This window comes from Pygoscelis adeliae, unplaced genomic scaffold (assembly GCF_000699105.1).
Source record: "Pygoscelis adeliae isolate BGI_AS28 unplaced genomic scaffold, ASM69910v1 Scaffold232, whole genome shotgun sequence".
NCBI classification, from domain to species: Eukaryota; Metazoa; Chordata; class Aves; order Sphenisciformes; family Spheniscidae; genus Pygoscelis; species Pygoscelis adeliae.
Genome location: NW_008824473.1, coordinates 1,409,304 through 1,425,635, shown reverse-complemented (window position 1 = coordinate 1,425,635; position 16,332 = coordinate 1,409,304). Strand labels below are relative to the sequence as shown.

Sequence of the window (16,332 nt, the reverse complement as noted above, 5' to 3'; positions counted from 1 at the left end):
ATGGATGTGAAGAGTAGAAATTACTTACTTATGAATCGCCAAGCATTGGAAAAAGACATCAAGACCTCTTATATTATGGATCGCATGATTTCTGACGAAGTACTGACGTTACAGGAGGAGGAGAAAGTGAAACAACAGGTAGAATTGTCTCACTGTTTTTTAATCTTCCTAGTCTGCTCACATGTTTTATCTTTCTTTTTAATAATAAAACTTTCTGTCTATCTCATTCCTGGATTCAGCAAATTCTTAAGCAACTGCACTAGCGTGCAGTTTTTATCACACTTCATAAGGTTAAGAGCTTGGTTAAGTTGAAGGCTATTTCATAGTTGAAGGCTATAAACACAGTCTGTGATTGACAGTCATAGATTAGATAATTTCTAAGGTCTCTTAGTTTTTTATAACATCTCTTTTAATGTTTTTTCTAGAATACACAGAAGGAGCGAGCAGCTATGCTAATAAACATTATTCTTACAAAAGATAATAATTCATATAGATCCTTTTATAATGCGCTACTTCATGAAGGGTACAGAGATCTTGCCGCGCTTCTTCAGGATGGCATCCCTGCCATCTCCTCTGGTAATGGAAAGAGTTCAATGGATGGAATGACTTCGTATGGTCAGTATAACTTGAGCAATGCCTGTGCTTGAAAGTAAAGAGAAATTGTATTTTTTATTCCTTGCTAAGTGACTATCTATAATAGCTGTTCCAATGGAAAAGGAGTAGTTGGTGCATTCACTTGTTTTGGTAGTGTAGTAGTCAGTATTTCTGTATTTCATGTATTTAATATGGCATGAGAGTTACAACAATTATGACTTTTGTAGGTCATCTTGAAAATGTTCATATTTAGTAATGTTTATTTTAAAAGACAGGAAACCTGAAGCTCTCAAAGATTTCTCTAAATTGTAACATTTTTGTTGTACGTGAAAGAAAGACTCTTATTTGTATATATTAAAGAAATTGAATCTAATATAAATAGTTGTAGCCTCCAAAATTCTGACATTTCTCTTGAAGAGTGATCTGTAATCTCTCAGCCTACATTCTAATAGCTGATCTAGTTATTAGGTTGCTTAATTCTCTCCACCAGATCTTTTAGTTACCCTACAGAGTTCCTAACTTTTACCTACATTGTCATCAGTATCATTTTTGATTGACGTGAAATAAATTGGTAGTTTCTAATGGGCAGTACCTTCTAACTGCATAAGACTAAATGCCATATTTACTGTCACTCTACATTTTAAGAAGTGTCCTAGACACGTGGAATTTTGATTACTTGACTAAGACTTCCTAAAGCTTATCAGTATAATATGGCACTGCATATGGCCACTTTGTGGCCAGCAGTGAACAGATAAAGTGCACATTTCCTTTCCTGTTATGCTTTACCTGCTCTATTGCAAGTCATGCTATCTTAGCTTAAATCAAAGGAAGTCTTGCTTGGACCACAGTGCTGTGCTGTTAGCATGCTGTGTAAGCCTTTTATTTTGTGGTTTTCTTTTCTGCTGCATCCAATGGGGCAGTAACTTCTGGCTGAGAAAATGACTTGGCAGTTGGGTATAGTAAGGTTGAGCTCCTGCGTGTGTTTGTTCGCCACAGTTTCTACTGGAGCTGTTAATTATCTTTTCACTTCTAGGGACTGATGTAACTAACTTGCAGATAATGTAGTTATTAATTGGGACACTATTTTAGGTGGGAAGCTAGTTACCTGTTAAGTAATTTATTTCCAAAAAGCCATCTTTTTTCAGTATTTGGTATTGTAAGCCCAATAGTTTTTAGAGCATTTGTATGGGACACAAGTTTGGGGGGGAGCCCACTAGTTATTTGGGGTGGGGACCTGTTTGCTTTGAAGAGGCATCACGTTTAGAAATTACTTTTTATTTTCACGTTTCTTGTTTTTAACTTTAGTTAAGACAATTCTCTGCGAAGGAGGTGTACCACAGAGACCGGTTGTGTTTGTCACTCGGCCAAAACTGGTAGATGCTATTAAACAGAAACTGTGCTGCTTGGGAAGCGATCCAGGCTGGGTCACAGTTTATGGAATGGCAGGTTGTGGGAAGACTGTTTTAACAGCAGAAGCCTTAAGGGATCATCAGCTCTTGGAAGGTACTCTTAGAAAAATGTCTATATTTTTATAAAAATCACTACAGGTATACGCATATTGGACATACATGGCAAAGTACCTTATGTCATCTTGAAAGTAATTTAGGATTTAGGTTTCTAAATTCCTTAGGTGCTTCTGAAATATTTGCTTGCAACTTACAGTTTTCATAACCATTTAGTGCTCTAGGACCACTAAATATCTTATTAAATACTATTTATGGGAAAAGATTCTGAATAGCTTCTCACTTTGGAATCTGCTTTGGTTTATGAGAGTAGATACATCCTTAACTAACTTGAAATTGTTACTTCTGTTAGTGCAAAATAATCATATTTAGTTTATATTTCTTTTGGTCATTTCTTGTTAAGTCCTCAGACTCTTCCCCTTACTATGTGAGTTTAAAAAAATCTTGCTCTAACTTTTGCATATATTTTAATAAAGGCAGGCATTTGTGGAGTGATTTACACTAGTATCACTTTAGCTTAAAGCAGACCATAAATGAAACCATTTCATTATTTCCCCCCCCTCCCCACATAAGACACTTGGAGGCAAAAGTGGGACTTGGGCATTAGAAAACATGATGTAGAGATAGAAACTACAGCATCCTCTGCTGCAGCTGACTCTTCTAGATGCCTTCTTGTTCACTGTTTTGGGATAATTTTCACATTCCAGACTCTGAACTGCAGTAGTACAGGGTGAAAAAAGTAAGTGCTAAGTCAGACTAGCAGGAAGACGGATGCAGAAGGGGTTGTCGAGGGACAGGCAGGAAGGCATGTAGAGGGGAGGGACGACAGCATCAGTGGCAGTATGAATTCTCTGTGGGAACTTGCCCTACAGAGCCTGTTCCTTTAAAAATAAAAAAATAGTGGTCTTGTAGAACCATCCTTCTGTGTTAATGGTAGAGTTGCAAGGTTGGCTTGCAATAGACTTTAAAGTTTCATATTTATTTGAAATTGAGTTATTGATTGCTATTGTAAGCTGCTATTAAATATTTCTGATTTAAAATGTATGGCATAATATTGCTTTTCTTGTTAGATTACTTTCCAGGAGGAGTTCACTGGGTCTCTGTTGGAAAACAGGACAAAGCAGGGCTCCTAATAAAACTTCAGAATCTCTGTAGTAGATTAGAAAATGACTCTACTCTTTCACAAAGGCCACCACTTAACATTGAGGAGGCTAAAGATCGTCTTCGTTTGCTGATGCTACGCAAATATCCCAGGTGATGTCAGTAAAATGAAACACTATTCTTTTAACTGATAAAACTTTTGGTCTGATCGGCTAAGGTGTCTGTGTTGTGATTACATGTCTCTGTGATGTGTTTGTGTTGGTTTTTTTTGTTTTGTTTTTAAACCAACTTCCTAACTCTTCCACTTTTTGCTTTCCCTTTTCCTGTTTTACTGTAGATAATTGGGAAGTGTTATTCAAGGTGAAACTAACAATACTTCTAGAATTTTGATTCTTGTGTAGGGATTCCTGGTAAAATTTTCTAAATTACTGACTTGCATATGATAAAAGAATAAATAAGTTCAGATAAGTGTACCAAAGCTGAAGGGTAAATAGTTGCTAGAGGCAGGTGTATAATATACATAGTATAACTCTGTCCCTGTTTAGTGTGGGTTTTTTAATGGAGTAACTTAAGGGACACATTGTAGGCTTGTCCTGGATATGAATATATTTAGTAGGCTATTAAGGCTTCTGCTAACAAAATACGTTAACCATCTGTGCAGGGGTCATATTTGCTTGAAAAATTATTAGTTGTTGAAGGTTGGGAACAAACAGTTGGAAATAAGAATTGCTCTAACTTTCAGTGTTCTCATTGTGTACGTAGAATGCTTCACTGATGTGTGAGGATCATACAGCAGTAAAAGGATGTGTATCACTGCAGAAAATTTTTCCTTTCCGGAACAGGTGATGTCTTTTTAAAGTGTTTGGTCTAGAGTTACTGAAGTGAAAGCAGGTTTTCATGATATGATCAATTATCGCCAAGAAACCAATTGCTTTCAAACTTCAGGAAAAGTGACTTGATTTAATCAAGCAGCGTCTCAGTCACTGCATGGCTTTTTTCATCTTTGAGCAATAGTGTTTGTTATTTGTTGAGGATTTCATTACTCTCTGGGAAAATCTGTACTAAACTAAACAAGCCTGCACCTGAGCGAGATATCTGAGGAATAATACTCCAACCTTGTGATCTTTATAGATGACATAGAGTAGAAGAATACTGGCATTTTTGTACGGGGGGGGCGGGGGGGGAATCTTTCTTGCAAAGAAAAGATTTGAAAAACACTGCCAGGTCCTTCACAAGAAATCTCATTTTTTGTGGAAGTCTTATATGAAAAGTGCAAACAAGACACTTTCAACTGAAATGGCAGGTTTCCCTGAACTATGTTAAGTGGTTGTCTTCATTGACACAATTCTTGTTAGTTTTTGTTCATTAACAAACAAAACTCTTCAATACAGAAGAATTTGGATGTTTAATTCATGGACAACCTTACAGTCTCTTCTGAGTAGAAGGGAGAACTGTTTGCTATTTTCTTTTAAGATGTATCCGTATGGCATCATGAACTGTTCCAGAAGTTGGCAGCTACTGTATAGCCAAGTAACATGACAGCCTAACATGGTTAATATACTGTGCTATGCCATATTGTTTGTAGTGCACAAAGTGAATCGTTTAAGAGGTACCTATTGTGTTTTGTCAAAAGAGCACCTGTATGCCGAGGAAACTAAAGGGAAAAGAGAAAATACCAGCTTTGAAAACAATTAGGCACTTTGTTTTATTTGAGGGCATTTCAATGCCAGCTGTGGCAGTGTCTTCCTTATAGACTGCCAGACATCTCATGTAGGATGCTGTTGACCTGACAATGTTCATTAATCTGTTTCAAGATAAAGTAACAGATGTTAGATAGGAGCATTGCAGAGAATGACTGCATCTCAAGGAAAGGGACAAGAATTTATTGTAAAACTTTACTAGTCTGACTGCTTTTCATCATTTCAAAACCATATTAATGTGATCACACTGTTCATCTTAGTCCTGTTTATCCTTTCCCTTCTCCTCCTCTATCCTAAACACTTTGAGCATATTGCCAAAATTGACTGTAAAGGTAGGAACTTTGTATCTTTGAAAATTCTGTAAGTTTAAGAAAATGGACAGTTGGATAAAGAAGAGAAATCCAAGTAGGTGCCTTCAGTGGTGAAAAGGAGTACACAGAATGAATTGAAGGGAAACATATTTTGTTGTCTTGCTAATTGGCCAGTTTGGATACATGAGCTGGGAACAGGCTACAGCCTGTGCTGCATCCTGCCCACTTAGGTATATGTGAGAATGTTGTAAGAACAAACTGAAAGTCTTGCTGATGATGGGTTATCTGGGAAATCATAGTGGGCGTGGAACGAGGTAGAGGGGAATGTACTGGAGAGTAAGGTTCATATGGTACAAGGGTATTGGAAACCAAGCTTCACTAATTCTGCAGCTTGTGGAGCTTGTTCTGTACTGGAATTCTCTTTGATGGCAAAAAGTCATTTCAGCTATTTCTGGATTCAGATAGTCAACCCAGTACCTTTCTTGGGAATAAAGTATTAGTCAAAGGATTCCAATTGTGAATCCAGTACATTTCTTGATATTAAAGTATTAGTCAAATGAAAACTTTCAGAGCAAAATGGCATAATGTATTTTGTTGGATTATAGTTGAAGAAATTGAAGCTATGATAGTCTTTAAAGTAAGACATTTCAGATTTAAATCTCCTGTGATTGTTATCACAGTGTTTTGGGCTTTTTTCTTTGTTTGGTTGGTTTTTTTAGTAGTCCTAATTAGCATTAAGATTTGTTGGTGTGGTTGGAGAAGAAAGTCACTGGTACCAAAAAGATTGGAGAACTTTTGAGTTTTTAGATTTATTTAAAACCTTAAAAGATTGGGAGAACTTTGAAGTTCTCAGATTAATTAAAAACCTAAAAGCAGATTGTAATTCATACTGCCCAACATATTTTCAAATGTGAAAGTACCACAAAACTCGTCATTTATGGCTATGATAGTATTCTTGTAAACGTTCTGATTTATCAAGAGTGTTAACAGAGGAATTGTATAAAAATGAAATATGGGTATCCAATACTTATATGCAACTTTGAAAATGTGGTATAATGTGTATGCACTTGTTTATGAAGGATATAATCCTTATTTTAGGCATTGATAGCATAAGTGCCATTTAGCTGAAGAAAAATGCGGAAGTCTTGGCATGCTTCAGTGGGAATTGGACAATTTAACCAATGATTAGTGTAGCTGAAAACTCTGTCCCTTTAAAAAAAAGGCAGTAAATGTAAACAATTTACAGGATTGGGTTTCAATAACTTACTTTCCTCCACAGAACACACAGAATGCAAACAACTGGTATTTCTTTTCATAAATCTACTTGCCAGCCAATCTTTTTGTCTTCTTGCTCCCTTGGAACCAACCTATTAAAAACAGTTTTCAGTAACTTGTTTGTCAGATATAGGCAGGGGTAGGGAAGTCTACTATACATTATTCTGGTGAGATTCCATGTAGTAACCTACAAATGTAACTAGCCATAGGATTTGAATAGGTAGTCACTATAAAATGTTGTTTATGTAAAAAAAGCCTCATCATCCAAGACAATTCCTTCACAAGAGGATTAGTCTCATATAGCTTTCCAAAGATACAAGAACAAAACTGAAAACTCTCGAGTCAAAAGGAAACTGAAATGGTTTCTCCCACAAAGCTTATCACTAGCCTGTGTCAAGCAGAGTTGTTATCTAGTCCTATACAACTTTTTTCTTCATTTATGGTATCTGGTGACATGAAAAACAGAATAAATATTTCTGTTTTTTCTGGCATCTCCTAATGGAAATATTGCTCAAAACTTAATTTTTTACACTTCAATTGTAGCTATGCAGCAGTAAATGTTAAAAACTTATTTTTTGAGATACTTGCGTTCAGCTTTCTTGCACAGTGTTTAATGCCCTCTTAAGATATTTTACATATTAATATAAAAAATTATGCAGTGATACGTTGTAAATTCTGAAAATGTTCTTTCATTATTAAAATTAAATACTGTATCTTAGCATTAATAGTTGATCTGAAATCAATATTTCTTCTTGCACTAGATCTCTTTTGATCCTGGATGACATTTGGGATTCCTGGGTATTAAAAGCATTTGATAATCAATGTCAGGTTCTTATCACCAGCAGGGACAGGAGTGTAACAGATGCTGTGGCTGGTAAGGAACAGTTTCCCCTCCTGCACCACAGATTGTGTGTGTATATGTATGCAACTTGTTTTTGTGAGCTTTTAAAAGAACCTGATAGTATCTGTGTCTATTAACTTGTGCACAAGTGGCAAAGTTTTAGAATTCTGCTCTGTAAGACTTTATGCTCTTTGTGAAATAGATGTTATATGTTATCCTGAAAATTAGGTGTCTACACTCAAGAGTGCAATGATTCTCAACAGGATAAATTAACCTGTGTGACACCGCTGCTGTTAGACTGATCATCTCTACGCTATTAAGCAGTCACTGCTATGACATGCCCATAATGCATTTGTAATTATTAGGTTCTAGTCTAATTTTTTTGCCTCTCTAATGCAAACTTGATTCCGATAAGTAGAATTTATACTCTTCTTAGTACTAAGCATATAAAATACTATGCATAAAATCATGAGCCAGGTCCTTTGCTCCAGATTCTGTTTCAAAAATACTCTCAATTTCCATAGGATTTTTTACATTCTTTTAAATTTTTTCTATGTTTCTATGTCTAGGCAATAAATATGAGGTTCATGTGGAAAGTGGACTAGCACATGAGAAAGGACTGGAGATTTTATCCCTATTTGTGAATATGAAAATATCAGAACTGCCAGAACAAGCTAACTGCCTTGTAAGGGAATGCAAAGGTATACTTGCCGCTCTTTAACATACCATTGACTACCGAATGTATTTTTTTTTTTCTTCTACATTTTGACCTAGAAAGAGGAGGGAACATTCTTTAATACTGTATGCCTTAAGTAAAACACAAGTGTTTGTTAAATGCTTTTTGTTCTTTTTTTTTAAACAAGTCTCGTTGATTTTTGAGTAGTTTTCTTCAGTGTATCTTCCCCCCGCCCCCCTATTACACTTAAATTTGGTGAGTTTGCAGATGTTTACATGGATGACATGTTTTGTTTGTCTGTTCTCCACACCTCAAGAATTTAATCAATGTATTGGGAAAATTACCTGGTTTATTCAACCACTTGACTAAACTATTGGATTGTGTTCCTTGAAAACCTCTAACATTAATTTAATCTTTTCCTTCAGGTTCTCCTCTTGTGATATCCTTGATAGGTGCATTATTACGAGACTTCCCTAGTCGTTGGGAATACTATCTCAAACAGCTGCAGAATAAGCAGTTTAAAAGAATAAGAAAATCATCTTCTTATGATTATGAAGCCCTTGATGAAGCAATGTCCATAAGTGTTGAGCAACTGAATGACAATTATAAAGACTACTATAAAGACCTCTCTATCCTCCCAAAAGATGTTAAAGTACCTACTAAGGTAATAACAGCAATGCAGAAATCTCATAGTTTTTAGTGAGATACAAACAATAACTTTGAAGAATTCATAAAATTTATAACTGTTGTGTATAACTTAGGCTGCATGTAACTTAATAGTAATTGCTAGATTGGGTAGGTTGGGTCCGTTATTGTATCATCACTTTTATGGTCAGTAGTGAAACTAAAAAATTGTAACTGAATAAATGTATTCATGTTAGTTTAATATGCATTCTGTATATAGTTCTTTAATTAGATTGTAATTGAGCTCTCTGAAGGCTTAAAAACTGTTATGTGAAATTTGTCTCCTTTAAGAAAAAGATACGATCACCATAAATCAGCACAAATAGACAAAAGATGGGATAACTTATATTATCTGTCCTATAGTTTAGTATGGAAGAATTGGTAACTTACTGAATTTATTACCATTTGTAATATGTCTGTATTTGTTAGCATGTATTTTGTTGTCAGTTAATTGGTAGCCTTTTATGATATTTATACAAGTCATATTACCCCTTAGTTCTGATTCTTTTCTGTCTTAATGTGGTTTTTTAGGTTCTCTGTATTCTTTGGGATATGGAAACTGAAGAAGTTGAAGATATACTACAGGAATTCGTTAACAAATCGCTATTGTTCTGTGATCGTAATGGGAAGTCATTCCATTATTATTTACATGATCTTCAACTTGACTTTCTTACAGAGAAGAATCGCAACCAGCTTCAGGTAGGGTATTGACTAATCTACTTTTAACCTTACTCTCCAAAGCTGGGCATTCTTCAGAAAATACTCCTCTCTTAAATAGTATCCAGAGTAGCTTCATAAAATAGGTCTACAATGCTGTTAAAGTTAATGCTGACTAATTAAAACATTTATTTTCAAATTGAAACTGTGGAGTCATTTCATGATGGTTCCATTTGGAGCTGAAAAACTAAACTGAGAGAAGACTCTGTATCCATTATTTCTCTGTCAAAGACATTTCCAGCAGGAGATGGAATGTTTCACCGATGATTCCAAAGGCATCAAGATGCTACCAGAATAGGAAGTTTCTTCTTTAATACGGAGAAGTGCTTTTTACTCCTTTTTTTCAATTTAAGGCAATACTTGGAGGGAGAAGACCTATAAGTTGGGCCAAATAAATTTATCAGTTCTGAAGGACCGGGCAGAAAGAGTAGATATGAAGAAAAGGCAAGTTTTTAGACTTGCTTTAGATCTACATATGTAAGGGTCTTTTTTTGTCGGCTACCCGCATTTAATGTGAAGAGTGATTTGATAGCTGTTCTCAACCTCAGAAGGAAGGTTAACAGCTTGCTTTTCTGTCTTTTAATATCCAGAGAATATTTTTGGAGAAGTTTTAAGCAACAAATTAGGTTAAGTGTACAGTTTTGGAAGGTAAGCTTTTCTTATTTAATTTGTTGACATATAATGATTGAGAAATAATAATATTCCTCAATACTATATAAAATATAATATTATTAATAATTATAATTCCTCAAAACTGAAACCAGTCCATACCTTGGTATAGTATTAACTGAAAGTGTGTTTTGATTCACATTGCAGGAGCTACATAAAAACATAGTAAATCAATACAAGAAATATTACAAACTTAATACGCCTGTTCCATCTCAAGAGGATTGCATGTACTGGTATAACTTTCTAGCTTATCACATGGCTGGTGCCAACATGCAGAAGGTGAGTTCTGATTAGTGTCCTCTGTTTCCCTTCTCGACCCACCCTTACCTCTGCCTTTCCCCAGGCTTTTTCCCACTTGAAATTCTCTTCTCCCAGGCTTTTGTGCAGATAGGTAAACACTCAACATAGAGTCCTTTAGGGACTCCACTGATAATCACTGTTACGAAAACTGCTTTATTTCTACCCTTTGTGTCTTGTCTTTTCAACCAGTTCTTGAGAAGATTTCTTATTTTGTATCACAATAGCTTGTGGTTTTTCTTTTCCTTTTGAAGAAGTTTTGATAAGAAATCTTCTATAAACTTTTTTGAAAACCCAGGCTCACTTTATTGTATGATAATACAGGTAAATTGATTTCTTCAGAGAATTTGATTGGATTAGTTACTTTTTTCTACAGAAGTCTTGTTAGTTTTTCCCTCTTATGTCATACTGATTTACGTGTAAAAGTTCATTCTCTGTATTACCAGATTTCAACAACCATAAAAAAAATCTAGTAAGAGTTAGATGGGCAAACCTCTTGTTCCCAGGATTGCCTTGGTGCCTTTAAAAAATTGCTGTCGTTTTTGCCACCTACTGTTCTTTAGGTAGAGTTAGTATAAGATGCAAATCATGCAGCAAGATTAATACTTCAGTAGTTTCACTTGAATGTCTTTAGAATTCTTGCCTTGAATAGCATTTGGTCCTGGCTGCTAATTGCTTTATTTCACATGTACTCAAACCTTTTCAGTTGAACCTCTTTTGAGATGGTTCATCTGACTTATCATACAAAATACACTTTGTGTATTTATATCTTATAGGAACCTTCATAATTAATGTGGGCTACAAATCTAGGTTTTTTTGGATCATACTTATTTCATTATCTCAGTCCCTTTAATTTCAATGTATTGGAAAAATGTTTTCATTATTATCCTTCCTACATTTTATAGAATTAGCTTCTCAGAGTTCTTTCGCCTGTCTCATTATGACTGTATGCTTCCCAGAGTTTACATGCTTTATATTACTTATTTCTCATTATTTAGACATGATTTCTGTTTGTTGGAAGGCTAATAAAGATGGGAGGTATTCTTTTTCGTTGTTTAACCATGTAATCTTTTAATCCTTGTGGTATTTACTGATTTTAATTGGAATGTACTTTGAGCCTGTGCAGTGTTGTCTCTAAGCAGTTTTTCTGATCCTAGCAAGTATGTTTTTTTAACAAGAAGGGCTTTTTTAAGTACGTTAATAGCAAGAGGCAGTCTAAAGAAAACATTGGACCGATACTTGTTGAAGATGGCCACCTGTCTAATAGGGATGAAGAAAAAGCGGAGGCATTCAATGCTTTTTTTTGCCTCAGTCTTTAATAACACTGACGGACCTTGGGCTGCCCGGTCCCCTGAGTTGGAGGACCACAAGTGTGGGAACTGTGGACACTGAAATTGTAAGGGACCAGCTGTATCAGCTAAATGTTCACAAGTTCATGGGGCCTAATGGGATTCATCCCAGAGTACTGAAGGAGCTAGCAGATGTTATGGCAGGACCCCTCTCGATCATCTACCAAAGGTCTTGGGAGTCTGGGGAGGTCCCTGCTGGCTGGAAACTAGCCAATGTTATTACAGTTTACAAGAAGGGTGTGAGGGAAGACCCAGGGAACTACAGACCTGTTAGTCTAACCTCAGTTCCTGGAAAAATTATGGAGAAGGTTATAGTGGGTACTACTGAAAGGCATTTAAAGAATAATGCAATCATCAGGCACAGTCAACATGGGGTCCCAAAGGGAAAGTCCTGTTTAACTAATTTGATACCCTTCTATGATAAGTTCACCCACCTAGTGAGCAGCCCTGCAGAAAGGGATCTGGGGGTGCTGGTCGACAGCAGGCTCAGTATGAGTCAGCAGCGTGCCCTGGCAGCCAGGATGGCAAACCGCATCCTGGCATGCATCAAGCACAGTGTAACCAGCCGGTCAAAAGAGTTGATTATCCCGCTGTATTCAGTGTTGGTGCGGCCTCACCTTGAGTGCTGTGTGCAGTTCTGGGCCCCACAATTTAAGAAGGATGTGAAGGTCCTTGAATGCATCCAGAGGAGGGCAACAAAGCTGGTGACGGGGCTGGAAGAAATGTCCTGTGAGGAGTGGCTAAGGACTTTGGGTTTGTCTAGTTTGGAGAAAAGGAGTCTGAGGGGTGACCTCATTGGTCTCTACAGCTTCTTGAGGAGGGGAAGTGGAGAGGAAGGTGCTGATCTCTTCTCCCTAGTATCCAGTGATAGGACGCATGGCAATGGTTCAAAGCTGCGCCAGGGGAGGTTTAGACTGGACATTAAGAAGCATTTCTTTACCGAGAGGGTGGTCAAACATTGGAATGGGCTTCCTAGAGAGGTCGTCGATGCCCCAAGCCTGTCAGCATTTGAGGTATTTGGACAATGCCCTTAATAACATGCTTTAGCTTTTGGTCAGCCCTGAATTGGTCAGGCAACTGGACTAGATGATCGTTGTAGGTCCCTTCCAACTGAAATAGTGTCTTCTATTCTAATAATTCTATTTGCAGATTCTGATTGCCTTTTAAGCAGCTTTCTCATTTTCAAGTTAAATGCAACTATAACAGATTTTTTTTCTTTCAGTCAAATTCAGCATCTCTTAGGAAGAACAACAGATCACTATTAGCAGAGTGATCTTTGCCAGACTGGACTAGAAGAAGCTTTTTCAGAGTTGTATCTTAAACCAGGTCTTGTGTGCTACAAAAGTCAAGATTTGCTTTGTACCCCCATCCCTTCTCTGACTAGCTGTATCAAAGAGCAGTCCTTCGCATTAAAACAACAAGCTTAGCCTTCTATACCCAGAATTTTCATACCTGATCGAGTAAGATGCAGGAAACAGGAAATTGCCTAAGTTTTTGACTGGAGACAATTGTACCGAAGCATATCAAATACCTAATGTATTTCCTGTGCTTTTCTTTTTCCCCTTAAGTAGACTCTGTTGTGGAACTCATGCTCTGAACTTAAATTTGTATTTCTTGTAGGAACTCCATGATCTTATGTTTTCTCTAGATTGGATTAAAGCTAAAACAGAATTGGTAGGGCCTGCTCATCTGATTCATGAATATGTAGAATATAGTTCAATCCTGGATCAAAAGGTATGATACTAAAAGGTAAACAATCAGTCTGTTCCAAATATATTTTTCCATGTTTAATTGCATTTTGTTGGATGTATGCATATATGAGAGATATGTAGAAAGCTTAAAAAACTGAAACATAAAAACAGTACTAAGTTAAACTTTAACTTGAAGAAGAGAAAAATTAAGAAAACTTAGTTTTCAGTTTTAGTTGTAACTTCAGTGTGTGCCCAAGTAATTGACCATGGAACTCAATTAACTAAGGTGAACAACAATAACTAATGGTGGGTACCTACGGTACTCTGCTTTCGAGGAGGAGTAGAATTTTGTTGGCAGCTTGGAATAGTCATTCTGATATTCCACACTGACTGCTTATTAAGTAAATCACTGTTGTCAGTATCCTTTATTTGAAAATTAAGGATAATATGCTTTTCTGAATAGGATAATGAAATATTTCAGGCTACCATATGTACTTGCTAATAGAACTAAGTAGCAAAATAGAACTAAGTGTTTCTGTAAGAATGTTAGTTGTATAGAAATTTTAAAAAGCAAAGGGCACTTAAGAAATAAATCCACTTTCTGTGTTATCAAATATTACCTGCTCTGTACATAGAATGGCACAGTACGTGAGAACTTCCAGGAATTTCTGTCTTTAAATGGGCACCTTCTTGGACGGCAACCGTTTCCTGACATTATACAGCTGGGTCTTTGCCAACCAGAGACATCAGAGGTGTATCAACAAGCCAAGCTACGTGCTCAAAGAGAAACAGGAGCATTTTATTTGGAATGGATGTAAGTAGCTGCAGTCCATCTGCTGATAGGCTGATCCCTTGATCTAAGAAGATAATTTAATGTACAACTAAATACAATGTATGTCTGGTATAAGGACCTGTTTAAGAACTGCTCTGTTTTTTCTGAAAGAAAGTGAAATAATTTTCAAGAACTTGTGGGAGGAGGGGAGCTCTGGATATGTAAGGCCACAAATTAGTAATAATTACATAGAAATAAATAGAGGAATATATTTACCTCTGTACTCAATTATTCCTTTTAAATAACTATACAAAGATGAAACATAAGATACTTTGAAACTTCTCTAAATACATTTTTAAAAAAAAGAAGTTAGAATTCTAGTGCAAATATTGGGTATGTTACAGTATGTTTTTAGGTTTTCTAGTAAAATGTACGCTTCAAAAAGGAGAGCATTTGTGTTAAGTTGCAAAGTTTTTGAAAGTAGCGAGATGGGAATTACTAAAAGGCTTTGTAATCTCTACCCAATCTTGAAATTTCTCCTATTTAAATAATTTTTTGCGGTTTTCATATTTTTGGAAGTTGTTTAAGGAAAAAGTATACATATCTAAACATTTCTCCAGCGTAGTCCAGTAGTCATCTGACCACGTAACTGTCTCTGTTAGATTCTCCTGTTTGATGTTTCTGTTCTACAGTACTTGGTAGTTGAAAACCAGAATCACTCTATGTCAGGTAGTTATGGTAATAACCAGGCAGGTTAATCCAGGCATATTTGAATTCAGGTCTTCTCTTTGAATATTTGGTTATTTCATTTTGCATAGCTAACAGAATTCTGACAAAAATGCTTGGAAGCTGCACAATTCAGAATAGACAATCTTCAGGTAGTTCAGGGCTTTCACCTTGGGTGTGGGAGACTTATGCTGAAGAACGTGACTGAAATCAACAGAACAGAGACAGATGTTTTTTGTCTCCCATCCTAGGGCAAGGTTCTAAAAACGGTTTGTAGGATATGTAGGTGAATACACTGCTCTCTTGACCAGCAATTTTAGCTTACTTAAAATATGCAAAAAAACCTAATGTTAGCTTAGATGAGTCAGTATTTTGCAGTGAAAAATTGCTTTCATTCTAAAGCGTAGCTGCTTTGTTTGAGATGTTTTACCCATTATTTAAATGCTAAGCCTGAAGATTGAAACTGCTAATGATAAAAATTTGAAGTACATTGATTCATTTTGATTCTAGAAAAAAATTAATCTTGTAACGATCTATTCATCACCAAAAATCATCTTATTACAGTGACAGCTTTCTGTATTAAGATCTGGCTAAACAGGATGATTATGATTGCTACTAATTCTAAGTTTTTGTTAAAGTGAGGCAAGAGTCATCTAAGATGTGTTAGATTCTGTACTTAATCTCTGATTGAAATGCAGTGATAGTCATAGATTTTATTTAAATATCTAGTGATAAGAATTGAGTCATTGCTGTGAAAATTAAGTAAAGTTACTAAGATCTAAATAAATTTACAAATGTTTTTGAGTAAGCTTGAAAAGGAGCCTGCAGGAGAACAGGAATTCTCAGGAAGAAATTCATATTTGGAAATAGCACGTATCAGACCATAAAAATGTCATTAGGAGGGCTGTGTCTTGCAGTGCAACAGCGTTGCCCGTGAAGTATCACGTTAATTTCTCATGCACGTATTATCTTTCTTGATCTCTAAGCTGTAATATTGGAGGGCGAAAAAATCTCTAAGTGAACGCTTGAATTTGTGTTTCCCTTACTACTTCAGTGTAAAGGCTGAGAGGTGAGGTATAGTGGGTGGGTTGGTTGGTTTGTTATAAAGCTTGCTGCTCAAGACGTGTGAAAAAATGTTATCTTTTATAGAGGATTTTGAATAATAAAAAGGCACTAGGAAATGCTACTCATCTAAAATCAACTGTCTTACCCTGTAGAAATAAAAAATCCTTGAAAAACCTCTACCGTCTGGTTGTTCGTCCACATAGAGACGCAGTTTACCATGCCTGCTTTTCTAAGGATAGACGAAGAATAGCATCATGTGGAGCTGATAAAACGCTTCAGGTAAGATACCTATGCATGAGTGAAAAGAGATGCTGTGTACTGTTTTCATAACATTTGTTAACAGTCCTGTTGCTTTTCTTTTGCTGTTATATGGAGATATTAGGGATCTAGAACATATTGGA

At 36.1% G+C, this 16,332-nt stretch overlaps 1 protein-coding gene across 4 annotated transcripts in view; it reads left to right on the top strand.

Moving 5' to 3' along the window:
• The window catches only part of APAF1 (apoptotic peptidase activating factor 1), a 39,369-nt gene continuing 23,037 nt past the window's right edge, over positions 1-16,332 (top strand). For 2 of the 4 annotated variants that reach the window (XM_009321302.1, XM_009321300.1), the window contains exons 1-12: positions 1-138; positions 426-588; positions 1,900-2,097; positions 3,128-3,311; positions 7,206-7,318; positions 7,855-7,986; positions 8,387-8,625; positions 9,177-9,344; positions 10,179-10,310; positions 13,298-13,411; positions 14,004-14,182; positions 16,084-16,210. In XM_009321302.1, coding sequence (XP_009319577.1) covers positions 1-138; positions 426-588; positions 1,900-2,097; positions 3,128-3,311; positions 7,206-7,318; positions 7,855-7,986; positions 8,387-8,625; positions 9,177-9,344; positions 10,179-10,310; positions 13,298-13,411; positions 14,004-14,182; positions 16,084-16,210 — 1,887 coding nt within the window. Of the gene's footprint in view, positions 139-425; positions 616-1,899; positions 2,098-3,127; positions 3,312-7,205; positions 7,319-7,854; positions 7,987-8,386; positions 8,626-9,176; positions 9,345-10,178; positions 10,311-13,297; positions 13,412-14,003; positions 14,183-16,083; positions 16,211-16,332 lie in introns of all 4 variants that reach the window. The other 2 variants (XM_009321301.1, XM_009321299.1) reach the window with 1 other exon arrangement.